The sequence below is a fragment of the Colias philodice genome, chromosome 13 (genome assembly GCF_061535455.1).
Source record: "Colias philodice isolate Cphi_HAF_F1 chromosome 13, ilColPhil1 Martin Lab GWU primary, whole genome shotgun sequence".
Taxonomy (NCBI): domain Eukaryota; kingdom Metazoa; phylum Arthropoda; class Insecta; order Lepidoptera; family Pieridae; genus Colias; species Colias philodice.
In genome coordinates this window covers 7,039,912-7,060,954 of record NC_143098.1, presented here as the reverse complement: position 1 = coordinate 7,060,954, position 21,043 = coordinate 7,039,912, and the positions used below count along the sequence as shown (strand labels likewise).

At 32.0% G+C, this 21,043-nt stretch overlaps 1 protein-coding gene across 2 annotated transcripts in view; it reads right to left on the bottom strand.

The window, feature by feature from the left end:
- Nucleotides 1-20,809, bottom strand: part of LOC149483441 (integrin alpha-PS1-like) — a 59,907-nt gene extending 39,098 nt beyond the window's left edge. For both annotated transcript variants that reach the window (XM_089702476.1, XM_089702477.1), the window contains exon 1: nt 20,405-20,809. In XM_089702476.1, coding sequence (XP_089558602.1) covers nt 20,405-20,580 — 176 coding nt within the window. In that variant the 5' untranslated portion in view covers nt 20,581-20,809. The remainder of the gene's footprint in view (nt 1-20,404) is intronic.
- Nucleotides 20,810-21,043: the final 234 nt, after the last annotated feature.

Sequence of the window (21,043 nt, the reverse complement as noted above, 5' to 3'; positions counted from 1 at the left end):
GAACCTTTTACAAAGTGAAAGTTTATATTTTGAAGAATAAAAAAAGTTCTGAAAATTGAAAATAACCTATCATTAATATTGAACTCTTGCCTTTCATTGTTTAAATCTATGAAAGTTTATACTTTTATTATAAGTAGGTACTCAACAATTGTATTCGAAAAGGCATGTTACAATAAATAAAATGACATTATTATCGAGTCAACTAAACCTATTTAAATATCCATTAAACCTACTCGTACGTATTTTGCAATGCTTCCAAATTATTGGGTATTGATTCATCTACCGTTGTATTAGCAAACGATTTTGTTGAAAACACAAATGTTAAGCAATAAACACATTTATACCCAGCTCTCGTAAACAAACGTACGGAGCAAGAAAAACGTATTTACTATCGGCTTGCGAAATCATGAGTCATATTCAAAAAAGTTGTACGTCAAGAAATGGTTAGTAAATGGTATTGTCACGAAATGTCATGAAATGGTAAATGTAAAGATGCATACTCAACAGTGACATTTCTGGACCATCAATAAATGAATAGCCTATTTAACTCTAGCCTAACCTATTTTGCACTGACTTTTGGCATTCATCTTCTTCTTATATATAAAAATGAATCGCAAAATGTGTTGGTAAGCGCATAACTCGAGAACGGCTGAACCGATTTCGATAATTCTTTTTTTTATTATATTCCTTGAAGTACGAGGATGGTTCTTATGTAGAGAAAACGTAAACATGTACCACGGGCGAAGCCGGGGCGGACCGCTAGTGTTCTTATAATAATATAATAAAACAAAAATATAAAACCTCTGGTAAAGAAAATTTGAAAAACTTTCGATTCGACCTTCTAAAATAATAAGGAAGAGGTAATAATTAAGCACATAAAAAATTTAATTTATTTACTTTATTAATAATTAAAAATGAAAAAAAATAAACAATTACAACACGTGTTATTTTACTAGTGTGTTGGACGCTTCTCTTATATCAATATCATTAGCAAATATATAATTATCGCCATTTCTCAAAGGTTCAGGAAGATATTTAACAATTTCCTTATTATTACGTAGTTTTTTGGTTTAATAGTTCATATCTGAAACTTTTGAACCGATTTTAATGCACTGTTCCCTAACTAAATCCATAAAAAAAATTGTTTCAATTTAGTTTCAAGTTTCTGAAAAATATTTGCACAAACACATAAATTCAATCATTCATATGAAAGTTGGCACACGTGTTTAGAATTTAATATAAACTATTGTTATATAAATATAGCAAAATGCCTACATTATCCCATACTCTTCTTGAATTGATAACTTCCACACCAGTGAAAATGCAGCCTTAGAGCTTGACGTCACTAAAGTCATGAAATGGTCGTCAGTAAATTGGTGTAACATAACCTAAAAATTGTAAAAATGTCTCGCTTATTAAGGTTATTCATTTTCACAGTTTACTGCCTTAAAATGTCTAGTTTCTTAGAGCTAAACACTGATAATCAGTTTTTTATACTCACATTTAGTCCTTCAAACTGCGTTACGAAATGGTATTATATTTTTTACTCCGCACAGTCTTGGAACTTGGAACAACATTTGTAACAAGAAAACAAAATGACAGCCAACTTCTAGGTTGTCTATGAAATGGATCGGTGTTTCCATCTGATATTTACAAAATCTGCCATTGACCTACTAATTGCTGCTAGGAGAAACCGCCTCAGTAATAAATGTCAGTAAATGGTGTACACTTTTAATGACAAAATGTTTTTAATCATTTTTATTACTATAATTTAATTGTAATTATAATGCTATTCACTGAAACATACTGTATACTCTAATTATTTATGTGCCCTCTTTACAATGTGAATATAAATACGAGAATCAATCCAAAATTGCTGTTTTATAAATTGTGTGTACAGGAGGACACTAAAAATATATATGGAATGGATTGGGTAATGACAAAATAAAATGATGATTTCTCTTATTATTTGTTAGGAACAAATGCTATTGATTATTAATTATATAAACAATAACAAAAAGTAAGCTATATGAAATTGAAAAATATCAAAAGTGAAAAAAAAACAGGTTTATGGCGGGTTTGTTCCTTACGGACAGCATAATAAGAGACAAGGTACAACTTTTTTGAATATGACTCTCATGACGTGGGATAGGAAAGCCAAACATCTGTTTATAATTTTAATGTTTTAGCAAAAGCCGTACAATTTTAAAACATTCGAGATATAAAGCAGACCCAAACGATTATTCGTGGGCAGCTTTATTTCTTTTTATTATCTACTCAACGTCGATAATGAAACTTGAGTATCTTTCCGAACAATACCGTCTTAAACCGGATTGAACAATCCCTCTACATCATTTAAATTCCCATTTACCTGATACAAAGTAAACAAAACCTAAGGAAATAGAGTATTTGAAATGATTCACTTAATTAGAGACAACAAAACACGAGGTCTTTAAGTATGCCGCTAGATAAACCAAAATGAATAGCTTTTAGTCGGCACGCGTCGAACGCACGTGAACCAACATGCTTAACGTAGCAGAAACTGGGACAAATATTCGACTATTCCGGCTATCCCGAGTGTGCCCGGGTACTCGACCGTGGTAATTATAGAAAATAAATGTGAAAATCTCAAAGGGCTATTTTGGTATTGATTCCCAATACGAAGAAGAATTTTTTAGTTAAAATCGGTATCTTGTATATCCAAAAAAACTTTTCTTTATGTTATTAAAAAGGTAGATTAAGTCCCTTTTGTTTATAATACGCCAAAATCTTATCATCAATACATTCAATAAAACACCGCAAGAAAGGGACATGATCACACAAAAGAATATAATTTTGAGGGCCACTTTGTTAAGCGTCTTTGAATTTTAAAGTGTGCGTATCCCTTTAAGAACTTTTTGCAGATAAACCTGAGTAACCTGAAATATTATATTTCGTTTCACTCACGCCTTATTGATCGGCTTACAAAGCTTCGGCTTAAAAACTTAATGCATGTTAACAGAATCTGACTCAACACACTTCAAAATGTATTATGACATTTATTGTTTTGAAAACTTTTATCAACGATCACGTTTCCTTTTTACTGAATATAAATAACGGTTTATTTGCTTTACAACAGCCAGGTGCCCGCGCAAATCAAAGCTAAAACAAAGCAAGCTCTGTTCAGACGATTCAACAACGACGAGTTTGTTCCCTGTTAAAGCATCATTATAATATGGGATCCCTAGAAAAGATATAGCCTTTTATAAATTTTATTACCACAATAGGTACCTTTTAGTGTAGGTACTTGCCAATTGATAAAGCCAAGGACGTCGGTACTTACCTGTAAACAAAGAAAACAAATAAATGACCAATGTATTTAATATTTTTGAAAGTGGAAATAAATAATATTGGTAAATGAGCTGGTAGTAGCATTCCGGCAGAACAATCACAATATAAATAAGTCTACTCTCTCAGCATTCTATACTATAAACCAAACAATATAATAATTAGTAATTACTCAACAAATGTTGATCGTAAACTTAAATTAGCACGGAAGTTGCATTCTGCCTCGTTTACTTATTGAATTGTGATCTCGAGGGTGAAAAGTAAGTAATTAAAGATATTGGTGCACTCGATGTCACTGGGGATATTTATGTGATGTGACCACCCTGGAAAACCATTGTGTTTCAATTTACGCCAGTCACCAAGTGACAGTAGGGGAATTCAATCTAGGGTCTTATTATATATTTCTGTTAAATGAATTCTTTGTTATACTGTAAATAGCTTTGTAGCTGAGGAATAAATAAATTCTCAAGTGCCATTCCGGGAATAGTTGAAATTGATTGTTATTTGTATCGTTGTGATATTTTGGTTAGTAATAGATTTTTGATACTCGTTGAGGTAGATCATAATAATAAGTAAGTGAGTTAATTAATAATTAAATATGTTTATTATGTCTACTGTTTTATCACTTTCGAAACTAAAATAAAATATTTATACTGAACCACTCACTTCTAATACATATAATATGATAAATTATCAGATATAAAACCAAAAGTTTATTCATTATATTCACCCTAAAAGGTAATCTTATGGAAATTAAACGTGTTACCACTTCACAAATCACTTAAACGGTTTAAATCAATAAAAAGCCATTAGTGATTTCGAGCTCTATCTCAGAGCTTACGCGTTAATTGAAAGGCTTACATCGATACATTTGTGTGCATGGATAGTTGAACTATTGTAAAACAGAAATAGTTCGGCCCTTGTACAAAACACTCGTAAATTAGACGATCGTGAGTTCAGAACAACGAAATCATGTTTAAATCGTAGCCGAAAGATCACAAATAACACACGCCGTAGAAAATAATTACAACTGATTATAAATCGTACAAGCCACATCGTACTGTATTCCATGTACTTAAAAGTCATTATGGGACGCATTAAATATATTCATTGTTACCTTAATTTGTGACTGGTTTACAGACAGGCGGAAAAAGCAATAAAACACGCTCCTTTGAACGGGAATTCATCTCGTTATGTTTCCCATAAAAGGCTTGGGATTTCTTTTTCTCTTGGTGAGATGTGAATTTATTTTTTAATTAACTGCGGTACAGAGGCGATTTACGACTGGTATATGTAACCTCATTATTAACTGGGTCTAGGTGAATTTAATAGATCGTAAGCGTGGTTTAATGATGATTAAACTACTAAAATAAAGTGGTATTTCTCAAGTGTCGGCGAGCAAATACAAGTTTATAAATAAATATCATACATACATTAATATTAATGAATAGTTAGAGCATTTGTATTTATTTATGTCGGCATAAACATATTTAGGTAATTGAATCTATGGAATGATAGTACAGTAGCTTTTTCTAAAGTACGTGAACAGATAAATAAAACAAAAGTATAGGCAAATATCTAATCAACAATCATAATATTTAATACTAAAAAAGCGTTCCATTTAAATTATTCTTAAATAACCCACAAGGAAGATATTGCGTTTAATAAATTAATTTATTAAGCACACTAATAAAGGAAGGGAATTTTATGTGCTTGCAATATTATTACTTGTCCAAACACAACATAGGACTATTTTATATAGTATGCTCTATAAATATTTCATGGCTGTTTTTATGCAGCTATCACCGAATTTCGATTTGTGTAATAAAATGCGTTCACTTCATAAAGTGCGTAAAACCATGTCAGCAATAAGGAACAATTACGAAACAGCATCTATTTTTGTATAGCTCTGATTTTATAGACAACTTCTATTTATCGGAAGATGGACACATTTTTTTTAACAACAAGATTTTAAAATGAAGAGAACGTTTACCTTTTAGATATTTCAAACCATTTATAGAATAGAAGCATGCATATTGCATAAAATAAAAATTACCCGTATGAGTATATTAAAAACACATAAGGTTTAAAAGATTGGTTCCCCGATAACAACCTTCAGCTCTGTATGCATATCGTAATTGGAATTACAAATCTCTTAATTCGAGAACTTAAATAATTACAACAGCCGGTAACGATTATGCTGACATACATAACTCTGTTGGCATATTTTCAGTCCCATGTCACATTTGGTTGGAGTTATTAAGCGAGATTTATAAGGACTACATGCTCACATCTTTCGGCAATAAATCGACGACTACAGCTCATTACAAATCTGAGATTTCATTTTACGTCCCGTATAAGGATGTGATTAATTACACAATATTGCACAGTAAGCGCTTCTTCGATCAGTTACCGCCACTTACGCCTCGAGAGATTTTGTAACGGGTTATCTGAAATGCAAGCACATCCTGTTGTAATAAATGTACTTCCCTAAATGGACGTGTTAATATTACAAATTACAATGGATATTTTAGCATAAAGGCTTCATTCAATTATTTCTTGCGAAATATTTATGACTTCTCCGAACTAAAAGTAGCCTCGCATTGTGGCATTTAATCTTAAGCTCATCACAATATAACTTAACTGTACATAGAAAATGCACCGATAGCTGATGTTCATTGCTCAAGCAATTTCAATAATAACTTGTGATTATGAGGGAAGTGAAATCAAACAGGAATAATAATAAATAATATAATTTGCACAGACTTATTTTCGCATGAGCCGATAGCGTCGATTTATGGCGTATAATTATAGAGTACAGCTAAGTCATAGCTGTATTTACCGAGACCTAATATAACGTGGGCCGTTACTACTTCCAGTCCAGCAATACAAAACTAACTAAACATAAGATGAGTACGAAATATTGAACTTATTTAGTACAAAATTCTATATGACCTGAAGAACAAAGGCAACGGTATAACACGAATTATAAGACTCCGAAAAGCAAAGGTTGCGTATATTATGTAAACAAAACTCAAGAGAAACAAAACAAATAGAAGTATTGAAGTTAACGCGGTGACAAAAAGGCACGCGTGGAGTTGGTTCGTCTCCCACGCAAATTCCTCCACTAGTGCCAAGATGCAACACAAAACTGATCGTTGCCTCACCTGCCCTAATAACTAAACTCAATCAATGTCACCATACATTAAACTACGCGCAATCGCAACGACATTTCAAAGAATGACTGAGAAAATACGTTCAAATATGCAACGCGGAGGAAAACATGAAATATGGTTAGCGTGCTATTAGCAAGTGTAATCCGAGTACCGATCCAGTCGTGAGGTCGATATTTAAATGAAGTTTACGCCAACTTGACGTGCAAGTTAATTGAAATGTATTATGCAAATATGTCTGCAAATAAAATATCCTGTTGTAAGCTGGGGGCAACGTCCGCAGTTCTGATTCACCCACCAAATTCGAGATTAGGACGAGTACTCGAGCGTGATACCTAAATATAGACCGGAAGGGTGTTCAATGCTCATGTCTTGATCTCAATATGTATCTACTGCTAATATTATTGTAATAACAAAAATATCTCGAGATCAATCATAATATTTAATAAGATTAACAAAAATTTCATTATCACTACATAGTATAAAACAAAGTCGCTTTTTCTGTCCCTATGTCCCTTTGTATGCTTAAATCTTTAAAACTACGCAACGGATATTGATGCGGTTTTAGATATAGTGATTCAATATAGTGATTCAAGTGATAATAGATAGAGTGATTCAAGAGGAAGGTTTTAGTATATAATTTATTAGGTTTTAGACAAAGCGGGCGAAGCCGCGGGCGTTAAACTAGTAAATAATAATAATGACTTAAATAATTGTAATTGCCGCATAAAATAAATTCATTTCTGTTAGCAATGGATCAGGACAGTCATGACATGAAATAATTTATGCAACATATAATAAGATAAACATGGCTTAGAGTTTTAGACTATACTTGACTACTCCGTGTCTTTGTTGAATCGATTTAAAGTAGCGCTACCTATAAAGTCGCTCTGAAACATTGCATTGTAGAGCAGTGATGGTGAAGAAAATTATTTTTCTTATTCCCCTTCTTGCATTTCCACCGCTCTTCCGAGAGCCGCTTTTTCTTAAAACAACAAAATGTAAACAAACTTAATCAATCATAATTTAGGGAAATATTGCTATTGGGAGAATTTTGTTCTTCCATAAAACGTTATAAATTCAGCCTTGTATAAAGTTTACGAGTGATGTTTGAAACAATAACAGTAGCTCTATAATCGACAAATAAAACCAACAATCACAAATATAATTATGACTCATGAACGCCGAATACCATTTTCACAGAATTGTAAGTCATTGAGATCATCATGTTTTCAGACAATGCTTCGTCATTAAAAGTTAAACTCGTTCATTGGTCAATTTGTAGTTCTAATGTGATTCATTGTTATTCATGGAAAATATATTCTTGTTCCTATTTTATGAATGTGATAAGGCTTTTTGCAAGACCACAAACATTTAATGATTAAAGCTTTGTTTAATGGAATTGTGATTTTTCTGATTTTATAGTCTACTCTAGTTCATATTAACCATTTTAATATCATACATATATTGATGCTAAAATGTTATTGCGTTATCCTACGCTTCAAAAATTCTTTGAGCTTTTTACTAATAATATTTTTCGTGGCATGATTTGATTATGAAGGTTAAAAGTTCATATAAATGATGTTCTCAATGATGTTATAAAGATTATATTACATACATAAATAATATTTACAGTTGACCTTAACCGTACCTAGCCATATCTCTTATAGTAAACATTATGCTAATACGTGTTTACAGTCCCCGACTCCGTCTGTAACGAACGTCAACTTCCTAACACGATAAGCCGTAAGGAGGTCAATATGAATCAAACACAACTATCATTACAACTTTAGAGATACCGTTAAACCGGTTGACATTACTTTATTAAATCCGCAACATGCAATCAATTATAGTCGTGCGCTCTCCATTCTGTATGAAGAAAAACATAGAGCTATTAGAAGCACAGTTACGTAAAACGCATAACGTTTTACGAATGTGGTAAAAAGTTAAAAACTGGTCATTTTGCGCTGGCGTGGAGCGAATAACGGATCTGTGCAAGTCAGTCAATGGGCTGATGGGGTCAGTCGAGACTCGCGACTCTAGGATAGACAGCTGTCTGCTGTATGTTATTAGCTGCTATTTTAATTACAAAACAATCGCTTTAGAGCTTTAGGTGTGGCCGATGGACAGTCGTATTTCTCTTTTAATGCTTCAGACTATTTTAATTATTATTATTAAATTTTGTAATGGACTTTACTTTGAATGACATTTGCATATTTTAATTTAAAACTAGAAATGTTAACAATTTAATTAATCCAAGCTCACAGGGCATAAAATATGCAAATCACTGGCGTAAAAGAATATAAAACTTTATAGCATGGAAACGGCATTAATTCGTCATCCATTTAAAAATATGTATAAGTAGAAAAGCAAAGCATTAGGTATCACCCTTCAAATAAAGTCCATTAGAACCATAACATAGTGACCCTTGACGTATATTTAATCAGTGTCTAATAAATGTTGATCAACTTTCTATGAAAAGATTATCTCGTGGTAGTCAATAATCCGTTAGCGCCATAACTGTACACACGATCAAGTTACTATGCCACCGTAGTCCCTACAGCCGACTGGGCCACGGGTAACTGCTTCTATCGGCATCTAGTATCTTGTTTCTACCGTATAGAGATATCGCAATGAGTATCAGACAGTAATTGAATCTTCAATGCGCATTTAATAGACTTGATGTTGATTTGTACGTTCCTTATTAACGTTTTCTTGTTGGTGTTAAATTGTACATATAAAGTAAAACTACCTACTAAACGACAAATGTACCAGTATTAAATTTGGTAAATATAACAGACAAAACCGATAAATCATTTCCAATCCTTTCTTTAACAGTTGCCGGAGAAGGCGTTTAGATCTCAGCGTAACAACATTACCTAAATGAATGTGTTCATTTATTTTAAATGACATCTACAACGCAAAAGTACGACCATCATTCTAACTAACTCCATTCGATACTGCGGTAGTAATGTGATCGTTTGTCCAGATGTCAGCAAATACCAATCTCATAGCTTGTTCTGTAATAGAACTGATATTTATTTAAGTGGTACAACGCTCTACAGTTGTAATTGATTAGGTATATTCTTCTTAGTAATAATTGCGTCTGGTAAGTACTGCACTCGCCTTTCACAGAATAAACATATTACAACTATGCATAATGCAATATATAAAGTTTAATTAGGTATCTCGAAAGCTATGAAAGTGAGAAGCCGCGGCCGGTTGAAATTAAAATACTGAAAAGTTGTTTCTGTAATGATTACATAAATATTTTTAAGATAAATTAATAAAGTGCGGAGTTATCAATTATTTCATAATGTACAAACATTACGATAGGTTTTTAATTTTTATAAGAGTTTATTACCCTATGAAAGTGTGTCTCTGTAATGTTTTCTTATATCCTTATCTTGCATACGTAAACACTAGTAGAAGTAAACACTAAACAGTGTAATATGTATCTAGGTATGCATCATCATTTCCACGTATCATTTTATTGTGATTATGACTAATTCGCAAACGTTTTATTAATAACAATTTTATTGATTCCATTACGCAAACTGTTGATATGCTCAAAATAATTACTGAAGAGCATTTTCCTGTTTATTTAAAAGAAACGGCAAGCTGTAAGAATATAAGATATTTTTATTATTTTAAAGTTAAAAGCATTATATAAAAATTCTTTCATATTTTTTAAATTATTTGTAATGGATAAGCTCGCAGCAATTAATCAAATATGTACACGTAAACTTAGTTTATTAATTATAGAGAGATCTTGCATTGAGACAATAATTATATTATATTCGACCTAACGGGTTGCTACAGAAATCAGAATCAATACAGTCACTAGTTGTTATCAGATAAACGTTGATATCTCAACAATGTTTGATATTTCCACGACCTGCCTCGCCGAATGTATTCGTGAGAAATGTGCATTGAAATCATTTTACTTTGTTTGCTTTTGAGTTTAGTCAACATTAGATAGAGCGATGTACAAAATTCCTTCCCTCCCACGGCTACATGAATACCTACGCACTGAACAACGGCGTTGAAGAATATCTATCACAAAAAATGTGAAAAGAAAACTTTAATCTACTCTCTTTGTTATAGGTATACATATACCTACTTACATACATAGATACATATATCGCTTAGATAATTCATAGCGAGTGATGAACAAGTTCTGGTGATCTATGACAAAAAATATTGTTTTTGTTCCAGATTATTTAAAATAAACTACATATTATAATTATTATTATAGGATAATAATCGAATTACTAATTCAATGGGACATTAAATTTAATGCGAACAATTTAACGACCACAATATCATTTTAACGCATTTTATACGCCTTTATCGTTTTCAAATATGTAATTAAATTCATAATGCATGCAGACATAAGTAGTTTTTATAATTTCTAGTAATCCAAAAACAGGTGGATATTAATTTTGGTCTATCATAACTCTAATGTAAAAATGATTATTATAATGACTTTCAACAAGTTGTCATGGGTAATTGAACGCGTGTGTGACCTCTGAATAGAATTTATCATGGTTAAGATTATATTATGGAGTCATCTATCAATATATTTTGACCTCAATGACATCAACAGTATTTGTTACTTGCTGTTTGTGGTTTATCATGAAATTAACATAATTTAACCAAATATTATACATAATTAATGTAACTTTATACCCAAATAGATATTTATACATATTATATTTCGCTTCGTTTTAACATAATTAAACAAGTTCTATATTGTACACAGATTAACGTTGTTGTATACAATAGCACAATTAAATAAAAAAAAAGTAAAAATACTTTCTCATACTTCTAGAAAGCTCATAAGCCATTGCTATTTCGAACATAAAAATGTGGCGCTATTGTGGTTAACATTCAGATTTATAGTACGAAACGTCCAACATAAAATACACTTTCACTGGCTAACAATAATAAAGGGGACTACTAAGGTATGGGCACATTCTTTGGAATCTCTAGATTTACCTGCGCCTGTCCATGCAGCTTGTTAACTTTGTGAGCGTTTCTCGGAACTCTGACACCTTTTACGTCGAAAGCTTTATGTATTTACATTTACTGGTGTACCTCGCTAATGACTAACTTCTAGTAGGTACGTGTTGTACTGATTCGAAATCACCTCGTTAACCGCGTACACGTGTTATTTCCCCGTTTTAAATAAATACATGTTTTATTCGTCGCTATTAGAGAAATCCTTTGACTAATGTACATATCAATTGAGTATTAAACGCCGAATGTTTATTTTGAAGAATCATTTAAATATCTATAAAATAAAAATACAATAAATTAAATTCTTACACAATTTCTACTAACATTACCAAAGGAACACATCACCGAAAGGATCTATAATTACATCATAAAATGTAAAGTCATTTATAACACCATACAATCGTAGTTCTAAAGCAAACCAGTAACCAGTTATATACTAGTAAAGGATTCAAATATGAGCACTTGAGTAGTAATCTGAAGCCCCAGGGCAGGTATTTACCATAACAAGGGGGCTTATACAATAGGCCCTCGCATTAGTGGGAGCTACGTGCCAAACAGGGTGTTAAACGAGCGATCTTAGATATAACAACTTATGTATTATGCTCTTAAGTGTACACTAATTATCTCTTGTACTGCGAATTATGAGAACATTTACATTTAATACAGATGTTTAAGAGTATAATCTGAGTTTATCTTAATAAGAATATAGGGTATTTAAATATCGCATCTATAAACCTCAATTAAATTTTGCCATCTATGTCTACTACTATGTCTATAATATATAACTCAGAGTTATCAATATATTTTATTACTAAATGTAGTTAGAGTGCGAGGTAAATAATCAAGACTCGTAAAAACTTTGTATCTCACAAAGTTTCACGTACCTACACATCTACCTAGTTGCAATCCCTTTTGATAGCAATTTATCAAGTAATTTTTACGTTTCTTCGAAACCATGACAGCGCAGTATCCGATACGTATACTGACTGTACGTGATTGAACACTTCTAAATAGTTTCACTTGAAACTGTTATTATTAACCGCCTTGTCCCAAATAGACGTAGACGTGCTGCGAGTAATCGAAAATACATTTGAAGTAATGAAAACTCCTTTATGTTATTCTAAAATAAGCTAGTGTACAAAACTATATTTAAATCGCTGTTTAAGTTGCAGTAATTAAGAGACATTGTATTAGAATAATGACAATACCTTAGTATAATGATATCTATAATTTTCACGTTTAGACCTCAAGTTCAATAAAAAGCTACCATGTTTTTAATAATAGAGATTTTTATTTCATTAAAATGATCACTTACTTACCAACATGAAAAATTTCGTATCCTTCATAAAAATATGATGTTATAATGCTATTAAAATTTTTGGCACGCAAGTTTTAAATGTATGTGTAATGGTTAAAAAATACTAATGGATGAAGCGAAAGTGGTCAGTATCAGTCAGGGGTCCAAAACCATATAGGGTAAACTGCAAGACATCCAATTAGAGGGAATGCGTGCCCATCAGACTAACTCGATACACAGGACGTTATATTATTTATCTTTGTGTTTCTTGCATATCTTCTGTTGAATTGTAATAAATTTTGTAAATCTATCAAAATAAAGTTCAAAATTACATTATTTAGAAGTCAAATTGTTATGCAAATGTAAAAAGAAATCTCAGAACAATAAGTTGTTTTAATTTCGTGAAAATTAAATCCAAAAACGCATTCAATTATAATTAAAAGATTTTTCTTAAAAATAATTGAAATTAGCATAAAAGTTACTCTTAAGCCCCAAAACATCACATAACGGCCCAAAATAATTGCAATTAAAAGAGCTAATTAAGACATAAAATTTTAAGAAACTTTTAAAAACGAGGCGAAATATTTAAGCCGCCTGTATACGTAGGTGTCCATAAAAGGCGGCTCGACAATGCTCTGAGAACTCAGCTCATTTAAGAGAAAATATTACATCGTGCCGGAGCCGACTCGCTACAACGCTCTGAAATGGAACTTTGCGACCAACTTTGTCATCCTCGTGTGAAGATAGCGGACAAAACCGCTTTTAAAAAGATATTTATTGATAGTGGTGCCGTTAACTTATTTATGAGAACCATATTCGCAACCGACGTCGTAATATTTATTCTAGAGTTCTGCAACTCTACATATCAAAAATGTAGTAATAGAATGGAAAAATGTTTTTTTCCCAAATGATTGAATATATGATAAGTTGATGTTTCCACCATAAGTCATAAAAAATCAATGCATATCAACATGGAAGTATTCCGCTGCCATATATGGAGATTACGTCATTCCAAAGCCTTAATCAAACAGAGGGCAGCAGCGTCGCCGAATATGATATCACCAGGATTATCATTATATTTTATCTGGACATGATAAGAGGATAAATTAACATGGGCGCCGTGTCTGATAACTGTATTCCACCTATAGGATATAATATGTATCTCTATCTATTTACATTCCACCGTTAAATAAAGTTTATTCTTTGCTTGAAACGAAATCAATACAAAACAAATTTGAATCTAAGCTATTATTATGTTGGAATAGAATCGTTGGAGAGCAAAAAGCATTTTCATTAAACTCTTTATCATGTTTTTTCTTTGCTCTTTTCTGAAGCATCTGCTACAAAAAACGCTGGACAATCTCGTACATTGAGAGGACAGACTGGCGTGACCTTGCGCTCACAAACGAAGGCTGCACGCTATACAAGGCTGAAACCACAACAAAAAGAAATAAAATTCGAGCGCGTAAAGACGTGCCACAAAAAAATTAAGAACGGGCGATGTTCGACGCGAGTGCGATGGACCGAAAATTCAAGCTTTTTGTATTAAAGTATTTAATTTTTAAATGATATTTATAGACATTCTTTATAAAGATTTAGATAAGCAGATTTGTAGCTCATTCTTCAGTTGATGAAGGTTTATTGTTTCAAATTTTAAAGTATTTAGAAATAGACGACAGTAATAATTTATTGTACATTTCAGTATGAATTGTTGTGTTCCTTACTTTTTTAAAGAAATATTGGATAGGTTTACTTTGAGTCACTGTAGAGCGCTACAGCCAGTAAGTATAAACTATAAGGCGTATATTGTACATTTTGATATTATGGCAGGCCATTATACATAATTTGGATTTTTTAAAGTAAACAATAATCATACATGATTACCTACTTTAAAAAACCCAAACCCTTGTAGAACAAATATTATTTTTGTATAGGTAGTAAATATTGATTCACGTATTATTATTTATTAGTTTATTACAAACCTTACGCGTACCAAATAGCCAAATTCAACTAGTGGTATACAAAAGGCTGCGGAAGTTGTCATAATGTACGTATACGTGTTGGCATGTGGACCGTTTATTGGGGGCAGATGTTATGCGAATTAGGTTACACTGATATGATAATATTATTATTAAACACTGATTTTTCTACTCTATCAATGTTGGTCATGAGAATTGTTGGATTTTTGACCAGTTTGTGTAATATATTTCTGCAAATTATGTCATTTATTTTTCACCATGATTGATAGATAGATTAACAGATTTTTTTTTATCAAATAGCCGCAGCCGTATTTCCAAGTTGCAATCCTAACCTGCAAATTTTCATTAGAATAAAAATTGACAACAATCATGATAACATAAGCAGAAGATTGAGATATTATGCAATAATTGACACCAATGAACGGTCAATGGAGCCGGCAAGTGCCACGTGAGAACAAAACAGCATTGATACAAACGATGCAATAATTGTGCGTCAATAGTCGATTGATTTATTGAGAACGCATTCAAAGTGCGAATTATATGCAATATATTATGCATGCAATATAATAAATATTAAAATATGTTGTGTTATTTGCATATATTATTAGACACGCTTTTTGACCTCTTACCACAGAATATACTTGTACTTGCTCTTATGCTCAGTTGGAAGCGCATGAACGTTGCAAATATACCTAGGTCCTATATCTCATTGGTCGCAAATTTTCCAGTGACACAAAATCGATAATATAGATCTATCTATGCCAAAGCCACAATTGTGTACAAAACATTCATAGAAAATAACTCGAAAATACATCGCTCTAATATTTTGAATAGCTCTAAACTAATCGATACCTGAAAGCGTTAAACTCAATATAAATTTTCATTCCAGCCCAACAAGTACATCAACTATACATTGCACATTCTTGCTACCGGACTTAATTTGAATATATATCGAGTGTTGAGTTACCGGTTGATATAGTTTACTGTGGTTAGAAGACTGGTTGAGAGCCCACACGCTGCGTGGGCGGACTGCCTTCGATTCGCCTGCACTTGAACCTTTCTAAAGCCCTTTAAATAATCGGTGGCAATTAATTTAATAAAACGTTTTTTCTTATAAAATTGAGGCATTTGAAATGCAGAATACATAGACGCATTTATTATATAATTACTTCTAAATGATACAATTACCCTATTGTAATGTGTAGTCATAATCTAAGCGGATATCCATTTTTGCTGACGACGACCTCAATATGAAACAGCCATAAAGTGTTCTTATTGCTTAAAAATGTAAATACAAATATTTGTATTTACGTACGTATAAATAGAACATAATTATGTTCTATTTAAATACGTTTTATTATTAAGTACATTGATACTTAGGGTTTTCACATTTGAAAAACAGCATTTTTCATTTACAGTAAAATCAGTTACATTTTTCTATGAATAAGTAGCAAACTTCGACACAACAAATATTTGTGAACATATCTGGTAATTGACATAGCCATAAAGCTATAATATTATATTCTTATAGGCCAATAACTTTTACATTTTTAGTAGTTAAAAGCTACAAAAAAAGATCTGATCGTTCAGCCCTAGTTATTAAGTAAGTATGAGTAACTGTGACTTAAATAACACATTATTGTCTACTTAATGTTATAAACTTTTTAAAGCAGGTACCTACATGTCTAAATTCCACTTTATATTTCTATTGTCCAGTTCGGTGTTACAATTTATCATTTATTACCTACTTACCTACTAAGTTATTTGTGTATGTTTGTATACTTGTATATTATGTACTGGTAAATCGCGTGATAACCAGTCGTGATACACAGATATAAAATAATAGTCTTGTTACAAGAGTACTGTAATTTATATTATATAAAGCCTCCATAATTATTATCTGGCAGATAACTGCTGGCAATAGGTTAGTTCTTGGACAACGAGTGGGTGTATCCTATTTACTATGTTTTGCTTTACTTGAAATATAAATACCTATATTGTATGTTGCTTTTTATGTGTGACATTTCTTAAATATATAGCAAAAAAATCTATTGTTTTTACTTTTTATTCTTATGACCTTTAGACCCCAGTTGCCTTTAAAAATTGAGCTCCCGTTCCCTTAATGGGACCTGGGTTAAACTAATGTCATATCTGTTCAGATTGATTTAAAGAAGGTGATTAACATTCTCTGACTTTGATAGTTTTTCAAATTAATCTCTATGGGACATTTACCTACTTCTTTCGCTGTGTATAGCGTAGTTTTTTCGAGATGATTGTTGCAAAATATAGAGCTGGCACATGTAAAATTTTTACTCAATGATTACATGTGAGATACCGCGACTAAAAGCTAGTTATTTAATTACTGTATCAATTAATATCCCATGAAATGTAATACAAGCAATTTAGTACACCTTTGCTCTGTTGAAATAAGGACAGTACCTATCACGTGGAGGCAGAAACGGTAGTCATTAATGAGGTATCCGCAGTTAATTACTTGAAAAGGTTTTATACTGCTCGTTTATCGAACTTTTAAGTATATATAAAAACTAAAATACTGCTGGTTACATTACACGTTTGCGATGCCCGCATTCTTTCTATAAAAGTACAAAAATTCAACAGGAAAACTGTTCTTATGAAATTATAACTCGAGATAGTAGTGTGATCAATAGATACTTAATACTTCTTAAAACTTTATAAAAATATATTTTTATGTACCTATTACCGTATTTAATAAATTCATTAAATAATGTCGTGGCTGTATAGGATTATATATTTTTAAGACGCCGGTAAAAATAAAATTATTCCACTCGAATTAACAAAGCAACTTTTCAACGTAACATAGCCGGCCCTGATATTTTCAATTGCTACGCGTGACTGTAAACCAAACTGCATATTTATTGTATTCTACACCAATTAAGGGGTGCTCAGACACTCTGCCAGGAGAGGTTCTTGCGACCCGCTGAGAATGACGTGTGAACACTTTAATTGGACAGAATCGGCTGTAGGGGACAACCCCACCCATATCTACAGAAATAGAGTTATTAAAAAAAACTTATGATCCTCATTATTGTTTACATAACCACGTATTTGAACAATTCGAAGCCATAAAATTTCAACATTATGGTGTCAAATATGGTCACGTTTTATAGCTACAACGTACTATGAGATTTCGTATGTAGGCGCTAACGTGATAAAAATTTATATATATAAACGGGACATTTTAAATATATTTCGAACCAATTGCAATAGTTTTCTGTTTGACATATAAGTCTTTATTTGTATGCGGGTACTAAGGTGTGGTAACCTATAACACCTACGTGTTAAATACAATTAAATCATATTCAAATTTGCCTACACACTTTCTCTTGTAAATAAAAAGAAATCCCGGTGCTATAATGTAATTTACAATTTAAATGCATTAGGCCAATGAGGTCATCAATAAATCAAATAAGTATATAAATATTGTTATTTATTTACTCTGAAACCTATGTCTGGGAACCTACACAAGCCATACACAAGTATCACAATAGCTTAACATTGTACATAACTTATAACTGCAATATCTCAATGTTGCACTGACAAAAAAAATATTGAGTTCTCGGTAAATTACGTCACGAATCACGATATTATGGTCAGTATTAGGAAGTCCAGAAAACTTATTGAACAATTTTCATCAAAGAGAAAAGCTAACAAAAGATGTAACTTTAAATATATTCATCACTTTATCGCCACATTATTTGAAAGCAAAGGACTACAAATCACAACAAATTCACAAGTTGTTGCAAATACAAAATAATAATCGGCTCTCCCGCCACTATTTACGTGAATAAGAATAATACTTGTTTAATGTGTCATAATATCATACATTTAATAATAGAGTGTCCTCAGCACATAACATAAAGCAAAACACAACATAAATAGAATAAGATATGTATTTGTATTCGCACATTAAAAATAAGTGTAGAGCAAAAAATTACTAAGATAGCTATTTATTATGATAGGTACAAATATAATATCATAACTCATACAAGTGCATTCATAGAAAAATTGGAAAGCAGTTACCTACATCAATTTTGCGAATAAAATGTAGTAAATTTGTGCCGATGTCCCTCGGGGATTTGGAATGCTTCCAAAATGGAAGTTCGCAAGAACAGTGTTACGACAATTTATCTCTAAGTACCATGGTCTAGACAAACTAAAAATGAGTCATTTTATTAACGGAGATAAAACGTGGTAGACTATTTATAAACTTTTGCATTCGAGGATCGGAAATAGTTATGATTAAGGGAATTTTTATAAGTTAGGTACTTATATAAAGTATCCATAATAGGTATTAAAAAAAGTGATTTTTATGGATTTTGGTTCTATCGAATGTTAGCTTGCTTAGGTAACATTCATTAGATAGAGTAGGTGCTCTATATTCTAATAATGTAATACAAAAAAAAGAAAAAGTAATTTTATACACTTTGGAGATACATACATAGATTGTAAGTACGTATTTGATAAAAATCAATGTTCAATTAACTTTCTCTGAATGATAATATTATACCTATACGATTTTAGAGTTTTCTACATCAGATATAAAACAAAATAAAAAACAATCTACGTTTTACTAGTTTAAGATTGATATTGTTCCGGGAAATAAAACACCTTTGATAGAAAAAAATTCAAACAGTGGCTCTAGATATTTCATAAATATCTTTTACGGTGTATAATATGGTGTATAAATAAATTTCAGTAATAACCCAGAAAACTTACACAAGTGGCGACACAAATACTAATATTAATAAAATCTATGCCATTTCCACTGCATCTGCGCCTGTCATGACTGGGTCAGAGCTTCGCGGCGCCAAACAACAAACATTTATTATATTCTATACCGGTGCCATTCATTATTCTTTATTATTACCTACGCGTCCACTTGCTTGAATATTAATACAGAACTGTAGCCGAATAAATTATATGTTTTACGTTAATTCAGCTCTAATAAATAGCAATTAATTTATAAGATCCATTTATATACCTTGTAAAATAGATACGCATCTACGTATATGATTGATGATATCGTGTTATTAGAATGCTACCTACATATAAATATTACTTATTCAAATCGCCGGAATTTCAATAAAAGGATTAGCAGGTAGAGCCTAGAGCCTAGAGTTTTTAAAATTATCATGACATCGGAAAACTCTACCGCACAAATATTACGTATTTGTAAATATTGCTAGAAATCGGTAAGTATATATTAAAACCCCAACTAGTATAGCATCCGGAATCTGGTATAACCCAAAAATATAAAATAATAATAAATCAACGTGGTAATATGTATGTGCATGCATAATTCATAAGAATATACATAATATATACCTAGGTAGGTATTCGCTAAAACTTGAATTAAACACATTCCTCGAAATCAACAATACTCTACATTCTTGATAAGAGCAACGTACTTGTGATAACTTGATATCAACTACAACACGTTATTCTGTCAAGTAAACCCATTCACAGCACCTACAGTGGACGGTGTGGCACAGCACTTACTGCGACCTTCACACATGACATCATAGCGAATCATTTTGTTTTATGTTACTAGAAATATAACTTACCAACTCGTCTTGTCGCTCTCACTATTTATCGTAAGATGTTCAGCAACTGAAAATCCAAAATAAGAGCCTGCCTCTCCCAACTTTATCACAGGGATCCTCGGTTCCAAGTTAAAACTACGAGCACTGTACAAAATGCACAAATATAATACACACATACAACAAACTTTCGCGGCCATAGTTCTAATCGTAATATTATCGTGTTATAAATCGAATTATCGCACCAATTCACTGTGAACCAGTTATAATTTGGCACATCGCGATTATCGTATGATTGTTTTGAGCCGCCCGGGCGAAGAGACCCCCAGCGCGGATGCCGTTCGCCGGTCGAGTATTCCCGCTCAACTTTATTCGAAATTCTGTCGACTCTACTACGTAGACATAACAAGTCAGACTCTACACGCATCCGAGCGCAAGCTAAAGGCAAGTGAACTCATAAAACTTCGCCGTTGCACAGCGCCATCTAGTGTTAGTATCGATTGACGTAGATAATGTTGTTTCAAAAGGTTGTTTTATCAAACTCTTGTTGTTATTTTAGTTCGAGTTACTACCGGTAGGTAGCGCTTTACGCTTATCTATCTATCTATATCTATGTTCTGTACATATAAAAGTACCATAAAGTACATGCATGGACAAATAATA